The following is a 16,846-nucleotide window of genomic DNA, read 5'->3' as shown; positions in this document are numbered from 1 at the left end:
TTTTTTTTTTTTTTTTTTTTTTTTTGGTGGCTGGCTGGTGCAGGGATCTGAACTCTTGACCTTGGTGTTAAACTGTGCTCTAGAGCCGAGCCCATGGTGCACTCTGGAGAGTGTGGCGCTGGAAGCGCAGCTCCCGCCGCGGGTTCGGATCCTATATAGGAATGGCCGGTGCGCTCACTGGCTGAGCACGGTGTGGGCGACACCACACCAAGGGTTGCGATCCCCTTACCGGTCACGAAAAAGACAAAAAAAAACAAAACTGTGCTCTAACCAAGTGAGCTAATCGGCCACCCATATAGGTGTGTCTTTTACATGTGTGTCTCCCCTACTTGATGGTCTGAGTATTAGGTGGGTAGGTACTGTATCTTCACCTCTTTTACCCCCAGGACACAGCACGGTGTTTCACAGGGCAACAGATATAACAGTGATACCAATAACAGGATTTTTTTTTTTTAAAGGGACTAAAGGTACTCTCTAACTCAGCTGGGCTAGACCCTAAAAAGCCACGAACAAAACAGTAGGTGTTAAGTACTTCCATATTTCAAGGGGAGATGCTAGACCAGCTAAACAGGACTTGCAAAGGAGATGATCAAAAATTGGTTTTGCAACTTTTAGAGCAACACCAAAGTTGAAGATGCTTGAGGCTGTGTCTGCTCAGAGAGCTTTCTTACAACTCACACAAAGGAAGGGTGAGGTAGCAGTGTCAAAGATAAGTGTTCTCCCAGGACCAGGTGTGACTGGAACTCACACAGGAATGCTGTCTTCGTGTTTTGTTTTGTCTAGTGTTGTTTTTGAGGAGATCCTGTCTGAGATGGCTTCCTGTGAGGGTCGAAGAGACCTCGGCAGAAAGAAGCTAGAGTGTGGTGCTGGGTGCAGAGGTTGATGGGTTGTGAGGGGCCAACAGAGGGAGGGGACTGCCTGAGTCTATAGCTGCAGTCGCATTGGCCTGTGAAGATGCCCATAGGAGAAAGAGCCAGCTTTAAAGACTGCTTTGGAGACAGACAGGTAAGAACTTTATTGCTTCCTCCTCTCTATGCCCCCAGCCCTGGGTTTTATGGATAGGGGAAGAAAGGATAAAATTGTTTTCCTCTGTACCCTGCAGGGTTCTGCTCTTTCACGCTAACACATTACAGTAAAAAGGCCGTCAGGAAGCCAAAGGAAGAGCCAGCTGAGAGGGCGGTCTTCCAGGACCCAGGCAGGGTGACTGGATATGGTTTTCTATCAGTGGCCCTTCCTGCCCCCATAAGAAAGCCCCCTGACTTTCTTAGAAGATCCTCCTGACTCTAAAACCAACCTACCAAGAACTATTTGCCCTGGCTGCCAGGAAGCTGAGAGACACGTCTGAGGTTTAATCCTGGGAACTTAATTAGCCCATGAAGTTAACCTGTGTTCTTTTTCTTCTATTGCTTTGATTTTTCTATCTCAGTATTGTGTATGTGTCCCTTATTTTAAGTCTTTCATTCGTCTTTGGAAAGAAGGACGGCATAAATAAAGCATCTCAACACTTACTGGTCCCAACCCTAGATGGAGTAGCCAGGAGTCACACAGACGGCACATCTTTGGTGGGCCACCCTCCCCCGGCTCATGCACTGGCGCTAGTTTCCCCCGTTTCGGTGTGAGGATGCCAGTGCAGCAGAAAGAGCACTGGGCTCAGGCTGGGAGCCCGCGACCGCGTACCTCGTCTGACCCCTCCAGCCCCGGGGGCACGGAGCGCCCCTCCCGCCCGCGCCGCCAGACCGGCCCCGCCCCTCCTCCTCTCTCACTTCCGGATTCCTTTTCCCCCTTCACGGCTGCATCAGTTTGTCATAATCCGATCTTACCTGAGTCACGATGTAAACTAGGGGAGTTCCCGGGACGTTCTCGTGAGCGCTTGAGAAAGTACCTGGTAAACCGGGTCTTGCCGGGTGGCGGCTCCCGTGCCGGGGTTTTCCTTTCGCTTCGTAGCACCGTAAACCCGTCTTCAGAAATGGTCAGCCAGGGATGGCAGGTGTCCTCGTCCAGGTGGAAGTAGCTTCCTGTGGGGGAGGGGACACACGCAGGACCCCGGCCAGTCACTGCACTGCTCTCCGCGGGCCCCGGGGGTTCCTGCCGTCAGCCCGAAGCTTGCGCCCGTGCGCCTGGTACCGAGCCGAGCACGTTGCAGGTCTTACTCCTTCAGTCCTCACAATTGCCCTCAGAAGCAGGTGTTACCATTTTGTTTTGTAGATGAGGAAACTGAGGTACAGGGCGGCTAAGAAACCCGGGGGTAAATGACAGAACTCGAACCTCAACCCCAAGCCCCTCTGATTCTAGAGGCTGGCTGCAAATGCCGCACACGGACAAGATTTCTAACCTGCTTGCCAAGGGAAATAGCAATTGAGGGACTCTTAACGATCCATTTGACAAAGGTTAGCAAAGTTCAACATTCACCTTGCAATCGGGCGGTAGCAGAGAAGGAAGGAGATTGCAGTCATCCTCAAATCATGGTTAAAATGAACCTCACCAAAGAGTGGTACGGAATAGAGCCAATAAAAAATTATTTAATAAAGAAGATCGTTACTTAACAGCACAGCAATTCATTCTTGATTACTGTCTCTTAGCCAAGCTCTTCTTTTCTTATGTTTTTTCTGGGTTTTTTTGGCAGCTGGCCTGTACAGGGATCCAAACCCTTGACCTTGGTGTGTTATCAGCACCGTGCTCTCCCAAGTGAGCCACAGCCAGCGAAGCTTTTCTTAAGTTCCCATTCTATCACTCCTCATTGTCTCAAAATCTACTTCAAGCATTACCATTTTGGGGCTCAGAAAATGATACCCCAAAGCACAGCACTTTGACATGCTGAGTACTTTGAACTAAAGAAGCAGCCTCAGAACCAAGGTTTTTATGAGCTTCCCCTACCGCCATCTTTCCATCCTCTCTCCCTTCAGAAGCACAGGAAGGGGCTTCCTCTGAAGTTCCTTTATCTGACTAGGGGAAATTCCTCCAGAAGGAGTGCAACTGTCCTGAATTCCCTCCCTGTAATCGACATTAACCAGAAATATTAACTCGTACTGCAGGAGAGGAGACTAGGGGTGTCCACACCCAGGCCACCACACCCAGGCAGACTTTTCACCTATTCTTCTGAGGGCTGCTACCTTAGAAACTTCATGTGCTTAGTAAGACAACCTTTGTTCACGGTGCAGTTCCTCCCTTTACCCACCCATAGGCTTGTTGCCACCAACCTCAAGGAGGCTCCAAGCTTCTATTCTGTAGTCATTTTTTTTTTTTTCTTTTTTGGCAGCTGGCCAGTACAGGAATCAAACCCTGGACCTCGGGGTTTTCAGCACTATGCTCTACCCAACTGAGCTAACTGGCCAGCCCTCAAGCCCCTATTTCTTCCTTTAACTCAAAATGCTATTTAAACTTCAGCCATCTGGCCCTTCTTGGAGTCTTATATTTTATGAGGTTCCCAGGAATATGCATGTAATAAATTTGTATGCCTTTTCTTCTATTAATCTATTGTTAATTTATGCCAGAGACTCAAACTATCAAAACTTCAGAGAATAGAGGGAAAATTTAAAATTCCCCTATACCATCAAACTATTCACAATTATTTTCACAATTTGCTGTTGCTGGAAATTTCACTTAGGGGACTATTTGAGTTGACTGGTGAGGGGAAGGCATGTTCCCACCTTGCAACTAACACAAAAAATGTGGCCCTTACTACCTGCTTTGTAATCCCAAACAAGGATCATTTTTGAATATATAATTTTTTTCTGATTCACGTTCATTTAAGTTTCTTATAAGTACTCTCTTAAAAAATTATTTGAAAGGGCCGGCCCGGTGGCGCACTGGATAAGTGCGCCACTTGGGAAGCGCGGCGGCGCTCCCGCCCGAGGGTTCGGATCCCACATGCAGACCGGTTCCCGCTCACTGGCTGAGCGAGGTGCGGGAGGGAGCAACACCAAGGGTTGCGATCCCGTTGCCGGTCCCTGGTCCGGTACGGGGGCAACACTGAGGGTTGCAATCCGTTGCCAGACACGGAAAAAGACAAAAGAAAAAAAAAAAAAAAAAAATTATTTGAAGAAGGGCTGGCCCATGGCTCACTCGGGAGAGTGCGGTGCTAATAACACCAAGGCCCCGGTTCGGATCTCACATAGGGATGGCCGGTTTGCTCACTTGGGAGAGCGTGGTGCTGACAACACCAAGTCAAGGGTTAATATCCCCTTACCAGTCATCTTTAAAAAAAAAAAAATTATTTGAAGAAACTCATTAGAGATGACTGAGTAATCAAGAGCTGGCTGTACCTTTTGCTCTATGTTTTCTTTTATTGAAACAACCAGAATTTAACATTTCAAAACAGCAAGTCAGCACAGGAAGTTAGAAGTACCAGACAATTGAAAGAAGACCCTAGCACAAGATGAAAGAAAAACCTGAGTCCTAATCCTAGTGCTAATCCCTACCAGCTCTGGGTCTTAGGTGCCCACTTAACTTGTTTTCCCACCTGTGTGGAAGGAATGTAAGTGGGGGCTAATCATATAGCTCTCCTCTTGGCATTGGAAATGAAAACGAAATACTGCAATGTCTCTTAGTGAAAGATCCCAGTCAAGGGAATGTTGTCCCTGAACCCTGGGCCCAGGCTTCCTGCTTCTGCTTCTTACCTGCAAGTCATCCAACCAGCCGGCCTAAGCTGGATTAGCTCTGTGAGGTGTGGGAAGAGCCGGATGGCTTCAGTGCACATGGGCAGAGCTCAGAACCCAGAGCCACGGCAGTGCAGGGACAGCAGGAAAGGAATGGAAGGTTTCTAGTGAAGTGTCTGCTAACTCAAGACTTGAACATGAGATGTGACAGTTCTATGACACAATGGCAGTGAGAAGGAGGAATGCTGTGGATTGAATGTCCCCCCAAAACTTATTGAAGCTTGATCCCCACTGTAACAGTGTTAAGAGGGTGGGAACTTTGATTATGATATTTAAAAGGTGGGGGTCTTTGAGAGGTGATGGGATTGTGGGGATAATGTCCTCGTGAGTGGATGAATCCATTCATGGAGTAGTGGGTTAATGGGTTATCGGGGAGTGGTTCTGATGGCTTTATAAGGAGAGCAAGTGAGCATGTTAACTCGCCTGCATCACCACAGGACTCTGTACAGAGCCCCCACCGAGAAGGCCTTCACCAGATGCACTCCCCAGACTGTGAACTTCCCAGCCTCCAGAACTGTAAGAAATAAATTTCATTTCTTTATAAATTACCCGGTTTCAGATATTGCTATCAGCAATGGAAAATGAACTAATACAGGAAAGGAGCTGGAACCAGGGATGTGAGCACCCATAAGGCCATATGGGGCCTGGGAGGGGACTGGGCAGCAGGGTCTAAGTTGGGCCTTTGGATGGGGAGATGCCTGGGCTGACAGCAGGAACAAGGAGGGGAGTCAAGGTTAATGGCTCTTTCTGGGAATTTCATATCTGGGCCACCAAGGTCCAGTGTGACAAGCCTCTAGTCCACATAAGGGGTATGGAGAAAAACCTTGAATTCTAATGCTTGCTCAGCCACCAAGTTGCTGTGTGACTTGGGTCTTTAGTCTCTCCATCTGTAAAATGGAACCACAGAGGTTTGATCACCGCTCAGATCTTTCTCAGCCTGACTTGCTATATGTCCATATCTATTATAGTTATCTATTTTACAGTGAAGTCATAGCAGCACTGGGTCTGTCACAAAGTGGCCACTTTGGGTTCCAGAGAGTGTGTGGCCTGGGACACAGACCTGTGGTGTGGACTGTAGCAGGCTCACTCCTCGCGCTGGGGCCTCCCACGTTGAGGGCTCGCACGAAGATCATGTAGCTTTGCCTGGGCTGCAGCTGCACCAGGGCCTCGCAGGTTGGGATGCCCACAACAGACCTGGGCAAGGAAGCAGAGCCACAGTCAGTGTGGGGCCAGGGCATCTGGGCCCAAGCACCAGGCATCCCTTTCAAAGCTGGGCATTTAACTCACTCTTGCATCCCTGTCCTCTGACCCCCAGCAGCACAGCCAGAAGTGTTGTCCCCCCAACCCCCACCCTTAGTGTTCTCTCCCACAGCCTCTGGTCCACTTTTCTCACTTCATTGTTACTCCTTGTGATCACGGTTTTTTCCCCCTCCGAACTCCCCATGCTGGTGTCCCATGCACCTAGTGCTGTGCTTGGTGTGCGTCCAATGCTGCATCAGGAGTGTGCATGTGGTAGAACCCAGTGTGCCACCACCTGTCTGTTAGGATCATAACCCCTCTGAGGGCAGGAGCTGAGTACCACTAACCTCAGGACAGTGCTGGGCCCATAGAAGTCCTTGATCTGTGTTTATGAACAAATGATGGATTAGAGCTGAAAGGGCTCACGGTGCCCACTGCTGTAAACCCCCTTGAGGACAGCTGCCTATGGGAAGTAATCCAATTTATTTAAATTGTCTTATACAGGAATATAAGCCCATAATCACCTATCTGTATTACTGTGGTTGTCAACACCATTTCAGTCCAACGGGCAAGAGAAGTCTTCAGGGTGATGCCCATTTACAGATACAACACCCTCACCCAGACAAAGCCAGGATGTCATCTTGGGGTCATCTCGGTGGGCTACAGCTGCAGGCCAGAGGGATGCTTTTGCTTTTCCATCAATAAATATTAACTAAGCACCTTAGGTTCCAGGCACTGCATAGAGGCCCTGGGGCAAACTGAACGTGGTCCTCGCCCTCACAAAGCTTACAGTCTAGATGGGAACAGAAGCATTCTTCAAGCAATCACTGAAGAAACGTAAGATGGTAACCATGACAAGTTAACAGTGTGCTACAGAGTGTATAATGGGGTGGGGGATGCTTTTTGAGCTGAGCTCTGAAAAATGACTAGGGGAAAACTAGGTGAAAAGGGGATATAGGAGTCTCCCACACAGAAGGAGAAGCATGTGCAAAGGTCCTGTGGCAGGAAGGAGCATGGAAAGTAGGAGGAACTAAAATATGACCAATGTGGCTGTAGTTGGAGAGGAAGAGGAGCTGGTGTGGTGTGAGCTTTAGTGGCAGGAAAGGGCTAGAGTTTTGCCTTTTCTACAGCAGTGGTTTGCCATGATTAGATTTGTATTAGGAGAGTAAGTGTCACCTCAGATCACTCAGGTCACTGACCAGTCTTCTGATGACCCCATCATTATGGGTTAGTCCCAGGCATTGGGTGCTACTGAAGTATCAGCACAAATTTCAAAAGAAACCTGAACCACTAGGATGGCCAGAACCACTGGACCCCCTGCCCCACTCCTGAGTCTCTCCACAAGTAAATTACCAAGGTCAGCCTTGATGTGGCTATGGACACGTAGATTCCACTGGAAACAGATGGGTGGGCAGGATGCATGGCCAGGTTCCAAGCCCAGCACTTAGCATAGAAGAATCTGCCTCTCTATAAGTTGACACCAAACCCCTCCTCTGCTTTTCCAGATCCAGCCCAGCGCACCCCTGTGCCCCACAGCATCACAGCCCCTGCACTAGGTGGCTGGTGCTGAGCTGCTTGACTGCTTCATTCCCCTTCCATAAGCTTCTGGATGGCCTGGTTGTAAGTACAGACGTATACCCACGCTTCCTCCACTGTCCACAATGTAGACCCTGCGATCTGCAGGCCCTGGTGGTCACTGGGTCTGGCTCTTTGGCAACCAAGGGTGAACATGAACCTCCAGACGAGCTTCTACGATGGACACAGAGTTCTCTGCCTATGGAATGGCACTCTCTTTTGTTGCAACCCCCCTTTCCCAGGGGTGCCCCTGCACCCACTGTTCTCAGGCTCAGCCCTTCCCATATATTCAGTTCAAACTTCCGCTCTATCCAAAGTAGGTCCCACCTCCACCACCACTGTCCGCTTCCTTGCATTTCTTTTTCTTCCTAGCACTGGGTCTTTTACACATAAGTTTGTTTTCTTGGTTTCTGCCTTTTTCCCCACTTGACTCTCCGCTCCATAAGGGCAGGGAATTTGTGTCTCATTCCCCAGTGCCCTGCACAGGACTGGCACCACGTAAGGGCTCAATACTCGTGAAATGAATACGTGGGAAACCTTAGTTGGGTTAAAAAAAAAAAAATCAAACCTGAGGTTTAACCCTGTATTCACTTACTCATCCATCATTCACCTTCCATAATAGCATTCCAGCTACCTCTCGCGAAAATTAAGTGGCCTAAAATCAAGATTCCTCTGTGTCACGATTTCTGATCTCTCCAGACTCCATCCCTGTCCTAAGCCATGTCACTGTGGCAGGTGTCGGGGCCTCTCATGCCCAGCGATGGCCCTGGCAACTCACTCGGTTACTCCCGAGGCTCCCGGCATTTCTGCCTGGGTCAGCTCCAGCGTGTACGAGTCCACAGGGTTCAGGCTCCCAGACTCCCAGCAGATCACTGCAGCCTCTTCGCAGCTCCTTATCTCTTTGCTTCTTATCATGGGGGGAGAAGGTGCTAAATACAGGAGAAAGGGAGGGATGAATAGCCCTTGTGTTCACTTCCAGCTATTTTGTTCAGAGCCAGGGACAAACATCACTCTCTTCCTCCCACAAAAGGGATTCAGTGTAATAAAAAGCAAACCAGGGAACCCTTTGCAGTTGCTCCTGGAGTGAAGGATGGTTGCCAGATTCAAACGTCAGTGTCAGCAAGTATGGCATTTTTTGATATTTTGAGACCAATTGTGAGAAAATGTCCCTGCCATACCAAGCATGCACATTTGGTGTATTAAATGAAATAAAATATTTACACAGTTCTTCCTGCCCTTCCAAATGAAATCAAGAGCACTGCCATGTCTAGAAACCCGTGACTCCTGTGTCCCCTGCCATGTCTAGGAACACATGACGCCTGTGTCCCCTTGAATGAAGGCCCTGATACAGAAAATGAGTGGCCCCCCATTACCTGTCAGGTACACTGCACGCTCACTGGAGGGGCTGAGGCCAGCCCTGTTCTGAGCTGTGACCCAAAACTCATACTGGGTATTTGGCACAAGGTTTGTCACTGAGCAATACGTTTCTTTGACGGTCATTGTAAACTCTGGGGGAAAAAAAAAACAAAACCAAGAATTTAACCCTGAAAATAGACAAAGTGGCTCCAGATTCATTGTGCTGAATTTCACTGTAGTAGGTTACAATACTGGCTGCAAATTCCTCCCGTGGCTGTATGCGTGCCCCTCTGCAATGTGACTCTGCTGCTCCTTGCATTAAGAGGTTCCATCTTGCTTGCTTTTCCTGGGAGCTGGGCTTTAGCTATGTGACTTGCTTGGGCCAACGTGACAATAGCAACATGATGCAGGCAGAGGTTTGGGAAGTGCTGGTGCATAGGGGCTTGTCCTCTTGCTGCTGGGAATGCTTCCAGTGCCCTGTGAACAAGTCCAAGCCAGCCTCTTGGAGGATGTGAGACCACATGGTAAGAGACCCCAGTCACTCATCATCCAAACTACCTAGTTGAGGTGACATGTAAGTGAGTCCATCTGAGACCATCCAGCCCTACCCAAGAGCTCCAACAGGAGAATGGTTTATCAATTATTGGGGGAGGGGGGATGCTACCCCAACCCTAATCCCACACTAGCCAGCCCCATTTCCCTGGGAAAAGGTTGGGCCAAGAGCTGCCCACAGTGGAGGCTGGGGGCCATTCCTAGGAGCTGTTTCAATCTGAAAATTAAGACCTGACCAGCAGCAGCCCTTCCAGGCCTCACCCCTCATGGGGTCTGTAGACTAATCCTCCAGTTTTTCCTGTAGCACACCTTGCTGTGAGAAGAGCCAACCTAACCCTCATGTGCTAGGACATGTTAGAATCCAACCAGCCAGCTGGGCCTCCTCAACAAGGGGTGTCCCCAGTCCTTCCTGCACACAGTGCAGCCATAGACTGATCCCAGGGACAACTCTGACCAACAGCTATAGACACGCTCCAGACTACCAGGAAAGCAGAGCATGGGCTTATGAGGGGCCTGAACTGTTCCGCGAGTGTGAGCATGTTCCTGGCAGAGTCTCACCTGCCTGGTCCTTCCCAGGTGAACTGTCCTGCACTGGCCGGTAGGACAACTGATAACTCTCCACAGTGTCATCGGAGTATAAGCTCCAGCAAACTCGGACCGAAGAACCCGTGGCTGAGTTAGGGGCCTGTGGATTTATCACTGGAGCAGAAGGAGCTAGAAAAGGAAGAGAGAGAAAACAAACAAAAAAAATGAGCAGGCATGAGTAGAGGTGTGGGATGCGAGTGGCCTCTTTTAAGGGTCCATTGATCCCCCCAGTGCATTCATGGCTTTGGGGGAATAGAAGAGGCAGCCTGGAGTGGACAAGGATGGGGAGGCAAAAACTCTCAGCCATGAGCCTGCAGAGAACAGCGAGTCTATCCATTCCTGCTCTGACAAATACAGATGATCTTGGCGGACAGGGTTGCTGACAGGAACTCAGGCTGGGGTGCAGTGTGCAAGTCCTGCCCCAGGGTTTGGGTTCTCTGACCCTTCCATGGCATCTAAAGAGGTAGGACAGCCAGGATCATCGGGATCACAGGGCTGCCCCAGCCCTGGAGTGAACAGGGAGAAAGAGGCCTTCAACAGGGATGCTCTGCTTTTACTGGGGGCATCCACTGTCCGTCTCCCACACTACAGTGAGAGAAGATTTGGGTGGCCAAGTTGTGCTTTTCAGAACCAGCTTCTTAAGAGTCCGTCTACTAAGTTAATTCTTTTCTTCTCTGTAGGTTAATACTTCTGCCTCCTCCATCTCCACACAGACTCACACACCACTGAGAAGAAAAACAAGTGTTTTCCCTCCATAATTCTTCTCCCATGACAGCACGTCCCTCCATCCCAGGCTTTTAAGAACATCTGTAGTTTCCAAACTCTAAATTGATCAATCCAGGTAGAGCGCAGCTAAACTTCAAGGAGTTTACTTAGCCACAGCTCATCCTTTTCTTTCTGGCCGGAAAAACCACAATGAGACAGAGATGAGGAGGAAGACAAAGAACCTATATCCCCAAGGGCTGGCCTGTGACTCACTTGGGAGAGCGTGGTGCCGACAACACCAAGTCAAGGGTTCAGATCCCCTTACCGGTCATCTTTAAAAAAAAAGAAAAAGAAAAAGAAAAAGAACCTATATCGCCAAATGATGAAGTCCAGGGTGCACAGAAGATGCCCTTCTCTACACTGTCAAGAACAGCCCCCCTAGAGATGCAGTGTAAGAGGAGAGATGATTCTAGAAGCTTTTAACTGCTCAGGAGGCACCAGATACAAGCAGGAGGGTGGTGGTCTGCTTGGGAACTGGGCACAGGAGTGTGAGGAAAAATGTCCTTGCTTCTCAAGCATGTATTTGGGTGATGGAACCTTTCCTTCTAAGTGATGAGGCCTCATTATTTGGGCAGCACCATCTCTAGAAAGGAGAAAGGACAATCCGGTGGACATCATAGCCCTGTGAAATGTGCCCCTGACCCAGTGATTCTAAGAATGGCCCCCAATATTTAGGATTAAAGATATTCATTACAATGTGGTTTAAAATGGCAAACAAAACAAAACAAAACAAAACAAACAAAAAACCACCTAGAAACATCCCAATATCCAACAATTGAGGATCAAGTAAACAAATTAGGGTATGCAGCCATTAAAATGATGTTGCAGGGCTGGCTGGTTAGCTCACTTGGTTGGAGCGTAGTGTTGATAACATCAATCACCGGGGCTGAGGGTGTGGATCCCCATACTGGCCAGCCACCAAAAAATAAAAATAAAAAAAGATGTTGCAGAAGAATTTATCAGTCTGAGAAAATATCTATCATAATTGTTTTGCTTAGAAAAGCACATTACAAAACAGAATCATTTCTTTTTTGTTCGTTTTTGTCTTTGGTGGCTGGCCAGTACTGGGATCCGAACCCTTGACCTTGGTAGTATAACACTGTGCTCTAACCAACTCAGCTAACTGGCCAGCCTTCGATTTCATTTTTATATATAAAAAAAAAAATCTGTGCAAGGAAAAACCTAAAGTGATATACACAACATTGTTCACAATTATGTTATTGGATGTTGGGGAGAAAGGGAAGGTGAACCGTCAGAAAAAGTTGAATTCTAGTATTATAAATAAATAATCACAATAATATTTTAAGGAGCTACTTGGCACCACATAATGTGCTATACATACATTACCTCACTTAATTCTCACCATTTCCCCATGACTCTTAGGCATTATAATGTCCATTTTACAGACGAAGAAACCAAGACTCAGGTTAGGTAAATTGTCCAGGGTCACACAGCTAAGAAGTGGTAGAGCTGGATTCTCACCAGCTCTATAGAATTCCAAAGCCCATCTCTTAACCATTATGCTAAAAACAGCTACCCAGGAAGAACAAAAATACATTGAAGGAAATAAAATTCAGGCTTCTTGCTTGGTGTAAATTAGGCAGGAAGGCAGGTGTTTAGGAAGCTGGGCAGGCTATGAACAGAAAATATCTCAAGGCTGCCTACAGCCAGGTGCTGGCACCGTAGAGAGTGAGGGTGGTCACTTACCCTGGGGAGGTCAACCTCTGTTTTCACACTTACAAGCCATAAGGACAAAAATAGGAAGATCGAGGGGGAAAAAATACTTTTTTCTAAACGTTTATGATTTTTTTTAGACATTAAAGTTTCTAACTCAAAGCTCAGGGAGTCTTTAGTGTTTTCTCCAATAAGGTCATGTCATCCATAAACAGACGTTTTTATTTCTTCCTTTCCAACACGAATGCCTTTTATTTCTTTTTCTCACCTACTTGCTCTGGCTAGCACTTCCAGTACTGTGCTGAATAGCAGTGTTGAGAGTGGGTGTTCTTGCTTGTTCCATCCACATCTGAGAGGAAAAGCTTTCAGTTTTTCACTGCTGGATATGATGCTAGCTGTGGGCTTGTCATACACGGCCTGTATTATGTTGAGGTACATTCCTTTTATAGTTAATTTATTGAGTGTTTTTATTATGTTTTGTCATATGCTTTTTCTACATCTACTGAGATGATCATATGATTTTTATCCTTCTTTCTGTTAATGTGGGGTATCACGTTTATTGATTTGCAGATGTTGAACCCATCCTCGAATCCCAGGGATAAATCCCACTTGATCATGGTGTATGATCCTTGTAATGTATTGTTTGATTCAGTTTGCTAGAATTATTGAGGATTTGTTGTTGTTGTTGTTGAGGATTTTTGCATCTATGTTCATCAGGGACATTGACCTGCAATTTTCTTTCCTTGTAATATCTTTGTCTATCTTTGGTATCAGGGTAATGTTGACCTCATAAAATAAATTTGGGAGTATTCTCTCCTCTTAAATTTTTTGGAAGAGTTTGAGAAGGAGTGGTATTAATTCTTCTTTAAATGTTTGGTAGAATTCACCATTGAAGCCATCTGCTCCTGGTTTTTCTTTGTTGAGAGGTTTTTGATTACTGATCCAATCTCTATACTCATCATTGGCCTGTTCATATTTTCTGTTTCTTCATGATTCAGTCTTGGCAGGTTGTATATTTCTAGGAATTTATTCATATCTTCTATCTTATCCAATTTTTTGGTATAGAAATGTTCACAGTATTCTCTTATGATCCTTTATATTTCTGTGGCATCACTTGTAATGTCTCTTCTTTTATTTCTAACTTATTTGAGTCTTCTCTCTCTTTTTCTTAGTCTAGCTAAAGGTTTGTCAATTTTGTTTATTTTGTAAACCACCAATTCTTATTTTTGTTGATCGTGATCTTTTCTATTGTTTTTCTAGTCTCCATTTCATTTATTTCTGCCCTAATCTTTATTATTTCCTTCCTTCTACTAAATTTGGGCTAAGATTTTTCTTCTTTTTCTGGTTCCTTGAGGCATAAGTTAGGTTGTTTATTTGAAATCTTTCTTTTTCTTTTTCTTTAGGCAGCTGGCTAGTAACAGGGATCAAACCCTGGACCTTGGTGTTATCAATACCATACTCTAACCTGAAATCTTCTTTGTTAATGTAGGTGTTTACTACTGTAAATTTCCCTTGTAGTACTGCTTTTGCTGCATCCTACAAGTTTTGATATGTTGTATTTCATTTTTCTCAAGATATTTTTTATTTCCCTGTGATTTCTTCTTTGACACATTAGTTGTTCAGAAGTGTATTGTTTAATTTCCACATAGCTGTGAATTTTCAAATTTTCTTCCTGTTATTGATTTCTAGTTTCATACCATTGTGAACAGAAAAGACACTTGATATGATTTTAATATTCTCAAATTTGTTAAGCTTTGTTTTGTGCCCTAACATGTGATCTATCTGGAGAACGTTACATGTGTGCTGGAGAAGAATGTGTATTCTGCTGTGTTGCATGGAATGTTCTATACATGTCTTTTAGGTCCATTTGGTCTGTAGTGTTACAATAGTGTCAAAAAGAATAAAATACTCAGGAATACTTAACCAAGGAGGTGAAAGACTTGTATACTGAAAGGTATAAAACAACTTATAAAAGAAATTAAAGCAGACACAAATAAATGGAAAGACATCCTGTGTGCATGGGCTGGAAAAATTAATATTGTAAAGTTCATATTACTCAAGGCAATCTGCAGATTCAATGCAATTCCTATTAAAATCCAACAGCATTTTTTTATGGAAATAGAAAAAACAATCTTAAAATTCATACAGAAGGCCAGCCCGTGGCTCACTCGGTAGAGTGCGGTGCTGATAACACCAAGGCCACGGGTTCGGATCCTATATAGGGATGGCCGGTTTGCTCACTGGCTGAGCGTGGTGCTGACAACACCAAGCCAAGGGTTGAGATCCCCTTACCGGTCATCTTTAAAAAAAAAAAAAAATAAATAAATAAAAAATATATATATATATATTCATACAGAACCACAAAAGAGCCCAAATAACCAAAGTGATCTTGGGAAAAGACAAAGCTGGAGCCATCACAATTCCTAGTTTCAAAATATGTGACAAAGCACAAGTAATTAAAACAGTATGGTACTGGCATAAAGACAGACATATAGATTAATGGAACAGAATAGATAGCCTAGATATAAACCCATGCATATACAGTCAACGGATCTTTCACAAAGATGTCAAGAATATACAATGGGGAAAGAAAATCTCTTCAACAAATGGTGCTGGGAAAACTGGGTATCCACATGCAGAAGAATGAAATTTGACCCCTATCTTACACCATACACAAAAATAAACTCGAGATGGATTAATGACTTAAACATAAGACCAGAAACAGTAAAATTCCTAGAAGACAACATAGGGGAAAAGCTTCTTGACATTAGTCTTGGCAATGATTTCTTGGATTTGACACCAAAAGCACAGGCAACAAAACAAAAAATAGGCAAATGGAACTACATCAAACTTAAAAGCTTCTGCATAGAATAATAGAAGAAGCATCTGATTTACAATAATAGGGGAGGACTTGATCATATCTGTCTCAGTACTGGACAGATCAGCTAGGCAAAGAACCGACAGAGGAACAGTTAATCTATGGTTATGGGGGGGAGGGAAAGGGGGAGGATGAGGGGAGAGGGGGGCGCCGGGAGGGGGAGGGGAGGGAGGAGATTGGATAAGGGGCATAAAGAATAAGTATGATTCGTAATAGTGAATATGCTAATAAAATTTTTTTTAAAGCTTCTGCATAGCAAAAAAAAAAAAAAAATCAGTGAAGGGATATAGAATAGGAAAAATATTTGTAAGCCATTTACCTGATAAGAAACTAACATTCAGAATATATAAGAATCTCCTACAACTCAATAGCAGAAAATCAAATAACAAAAAAATGGGCAAATGAGGCTGGCTGGTTATCTCAGTCGGTTAGAGCATCGTGTTAATAACACCACGGTCAAGGATTTGGATCCCCTCACCAGCCAGCCACCAAAAAAAGGGGGGGGGGGGGGGAAAGGACTTGAATAGATATTTCTCCAAGAAGACATATAGATGGGCACCAGGTATATGAAAGGGTGCTCAACACCTCTAATCATCAGGGAAATGCCAGATTAAAACCACAATGAGGTATCACCTCACATCTGCTAGGATGGCTATTACCAAAAAGCAAAAGATAACAAGCATTGGTGAGAATGTGGAGAACTGGAAGCCTTACATACTGTTGCTTGAAAACTGGTGCAGCCACAATGGAAAACAGTATGGTAGTTCCACAAAAAATTAAAAATAGAACTATTACGTAATCCAGGAATCCCACTTCTGGGTGTGTATCCAAAAGAATTGTGATCAGGATCTCAAAGACACATCTTCATTCCCGTGTTCATCTCAGCACTATTCACAACAGCCAATATATGGAAACAACCTAAATGTCCATCAACAGATGAGTGGATAAAGAAAATATGGTATATAAATACGATGGGATATTATTCAGCCTTAAAAACGATGGAAGCCCCATCATTTGTGACAACATGAATGAACCTACAGGACATTACGCTAAATGAAATAAGCCAGTCACAGAAGGACAAACACTGCATGATTCCACTTATATGAGGGACATGAACTAGTCAAACTCCCAGAAGCAGAGAAGAGAACGGTGGTTGCCAGGGCCTGGGGGGAGGAGGAAATGGGGAATTGTTGCTCAGTGGGTATAAATGTTCAGTTCTGTAACATGAATAAGTTCTAGAGATGTGCTTTACAACATAGTACCTAAGGGAGCACTTCAAAAAGTTTGTGGGAAAATAGAATTAAAAGATAATTTCCTGGGCCGGCCCGGTGGCGCACTGGATAGTGCGCCGCTTGGGAAGCGCGGTGGCGCTCCCGTCCGAGGGTTCGGATCCCACATACAGACCGGCTCCCGCTCACTGGTTGAGCGAGGCGCGGGAGCAACGCCGAGGCTTGCGATCCCGTTGCCGGTCCCCGGTCCAGTACGGGGGCAACACTGAGGGTTGCGATCCGTTGCCGGACATGGAAAAAAAGACAAAAGACAAAAAAAAAAAAAAAAAAAAAAAAAA

General features: G+C 45.6%; 1 protein-coding gene across 2 annotated transcripts in view; it reads right to left on the bottom strand.

Moving 5' to 3' along the window:
• Positions 1 to 16,846, bottom strand: part of FSD2 (fibronectin type III and SPRY domain containing 2) — a 29,078-nt gene that overhangs the window by 5,719 nt on the left and 6,513 nt on the right. The window contains exons 6-10 of one of the 2 annotated variants that reach the window (XM_008567590.1): positions 9,936 to 10,091; positions 8,843 to 8,977; positions 8,248 to 8,398; positions 5,716 to 5,849; positions 1,883 to 2,015 (exon numbers count right to left, since the gene is read on the bottom strand). In XM_008567590.1, the coding sequence (XP_008565812.1) occupies positions 1,883 to 2,015; positions 5,716 to 5,849; positions 8,248 to 8,398; positions 8,843 to 8,977; positions 9,936 to 10,091 (709 nt within the window). The remainder of the gene's footprint in view (positions 1 to 1,882; positions 2,016 to 5,715; positions 5,850 to 8,247; positions 8,399 to 8,842; positions 8,978 to 9,935; positions 10,092 to 16,846) is intronic. The other variant, XM_008567591.1, reaches the window with a different exon arrangement.

The sequence above is a fragment of the Galeopterus variegatus genome, unplaced genomic scaffold (genome assembly GCF_000696425.1).
Source record: "Galeopterus variegatus unplaced genomic scaffold, G_variegatus-3.0.2 Scaffold333, whole genome shotgun sequence".
In the NCBI taxonomy this organism is placed as follows: Eukaryota; Metazoa; Chordata; class Mammalia; order Dermoptera; family Cynocephalidae; genus Galeopterus; species Galeopterus variegatus.
Note: the sequence above shows the minus strand (reverse complement) of the source record. Positions and strands in the feature narration are given on the sequence as shown.